This window comes from Heptranchias perlo, unplaced genomic scaffold, assembly GCF_035084215.1.
Source record: "Heptranchias perlo isolate sHepPer1 unplaced genomic scaffold, sHepPer1.hap1 HAP1_SCAFFOLD_65, whole genome shotgun sequence".
NCBI classification, from domain to species: domain Eukaryota; kingdom Metazoa; phylum Chordata; class Chondrichthyes; order Hexanchiformes; family Hexanchidae; genus Heptranchias; species Heptranchias perlo.
Window position 1 is genome coordinate 980690 of NW_027139677.1, and position 2221 is coordinate 982910.

Here is a 2221-nt window from a genome sequence, read left to right on the forward strand (position 1 = left end):
GCTGATTTACCTTCCCTTTAAGTTAATGGAAGGAAAATCGGGAATGTTCCATTACCAGCGCCTTATTCTCACTGCCTCGATTTCCTGTCTGCTCTCCGCCCAGGCAGAAAATACGGAAATTTCCCCTCTGACCACCATCACCTTTGCTTCTCGCAAATTAGGGATGGGCAATAAAAGCTGGCCTCGCCAGCGATGCCCACATCCCGTGAACGAATAAAAAAAATATTTAAAGGTTTATACGACCAAAGCTTGGCGTTTCCTTCCAATTTATCTCACGTTCTTCCTTCCTCTTTGCAACTTGGACGGTGTCCCGCAGTTTGGGTCATATTCTAAATGTAGATTGGTCAGATTCCTGCTTTGTTTTACAGACCAGGACATGCTTGCTCTCAGCGTCAGCGAAAAGAACGAGAAAAATGTCATCCATCTGGACATGGCACCAAATTCTGCAGCTTACATATTCACCCAGAGTCCGGAATCAGATGAAGTCGCAATTAACGACATCCAGGAAGAGAGGAAGAATAATCCAACGTTTGATGCACTTTGGAGGTTTTGTGATCATAGCATGACATGCAAGGTGCCGAGTGGACTGAAAAGAGAGCATATGGTAGCGGTTTATATCTATACTCGGATGTCCGGTGAGGGAAAGGTGTTCGACAAAATGTTCAATGAAGCCGTTAGGCGGTACGGAGCTACCGACTCAATCTACGCGGAGAATTTCAACTTCAAAAGTTTTCATTATCTTCTATCCACTGCCCTCCAAAAACTAAGAGTCGATTTGGGCAATAAACCATTTCACACTTACGGAGTGATTCGCAAACAGGTTTGGGGTGTGGAAGACGCAACGGTCCGACTTGGATCCTTTGCTGTTTCATGGCGAAATGTACAGGATGCGCTTGGCGTCATTGACAAGACCCAAAAAACGAACACGATGTTCGAGATAACCACAAATTACGGTGTCCCAATCTATTGCTGTTCGATTCTACCTATAGAATTCATGATCCTGATTCCACCTTACGAGGTGTTTCGAGTCGGAAAGATATCTTCCATGGAACATGGCACTAATATTCAACTCACTGGGGACGGGTTGCAGGGAACGAATGTAAAGGTGGAAAAGGGCGAAGGTGGGAAGCTAGTGGTGGTGCGGAGTGCGGGGGCTACAATTTCAGCATTAGGCGGATTGTGGATTCTGGCAGCGCTGGTTTCCATCTCGGTGTAAAATGTTAGTAAATTCCTGCAGCTCGCTGTAACTTGCCCTGAACTTCCATAATAAAGGGTAATAGGGTTTGCTGATTAATAACAGTCGTTCGCAAAGAGGATCGATCGCAACGGATAACTCCAGATCTAAAGCTCGGAATCAACGTTTGTTCAGTTCCCTCCACCCTCATTGAAGACCCCGCCCACGTTTCCGATAATTAATGGGAAATTCTGGAAATGCAGTTAAAACCGATCCGATTCCCACTTCCCACCGCAATCCAACCTTGATGGTCCGTAGCCCCAATCTGAATTTGAATAAAACCTTCATGACCGGATAACCCATGAGGATAAAGCGTTATGCAATTATATTGAGGCTCAAGCTTCTCCTCACGGAGTTCCACAATGTCGCACTTTCAGCACTGGTCACCGGACAGACACATGGAGAGAGAACGCTGGGCGATTTACCAACTGCTTATCTAAAGTCTGCTGCTGATAAGCTCATCTCTCTGGGAACACACCAGTTAGTTCAGACCACGGGTCCAATCTAGACCCATCCTTTACTGAACGGCCCAGCCATTCACTTGATAGAATCGTTGAGCGAGCAGTTTAACACACGACACACTTCACAATAAACCCGATACTTAGATCATAGTATCACAGTAGGTACAACAAAGGAAAAAGCCATTCAGCCCAACGTGCCGGTGCTGACTCTTTGAAAGAGCTATCCAATTAGTTCCATTCCCCTGCCCTCTCCCCATAGTCCTGTATTTTTTTCCACCCGAGAATTTATCCAATTCCTTTTGAAAGTTACTATTGAAACTGCTTCTACCCAAGGCAGTGCATTCCACATTATTAAAACTCACTGCATTAAAATATGTTTCCGATTGCCTCCTCTGGCTCTGTTGCCAATCGCCCTAAATCCATGCCCTTTAATTACCGACCCTTCTGTCACTGGGAACAATTTCTCCTTATTTACTCTGTCAAAACCGTTCATTATTTTGATAGACAAATTCAAAAAAATATTTGC

At 44.9% G+C, this 2221-nt stretch overlaps 1 protein-coding gene across 1 annotated transcript; it reads left to right on the forward strand.

The window, feature by feature from the left end:
* The first annotated feature begins 376 nt into the window (after nucleotides 1–376).
* LOC137318106 (erythroblast NAD(P)(+)--arginine ADP-ribosyltransferase-like) lies at nucleotides 377–1216 on the forward strand. The gene has a single exon (XM_067981081.1). It carries the CDS (start codon nucleotides 377–379, stop codon nucleotides 1214–1216), a length of 840 nt encoding a protein of 279 aa, XP_067837182.1.
* Nucleotides 1217–2221: the final 1005 nt, after the last annotated feature.

What these genes read in the sequence shown, in the direction of transcription:
- LOC137318106 (XM_067981081.1), top strand. Translation starts at nt 377, where the DNA reads ATGCTTGCTCTCAGCGTCAGCGAAAAGAACGAGAAAAATGTCATCCAT.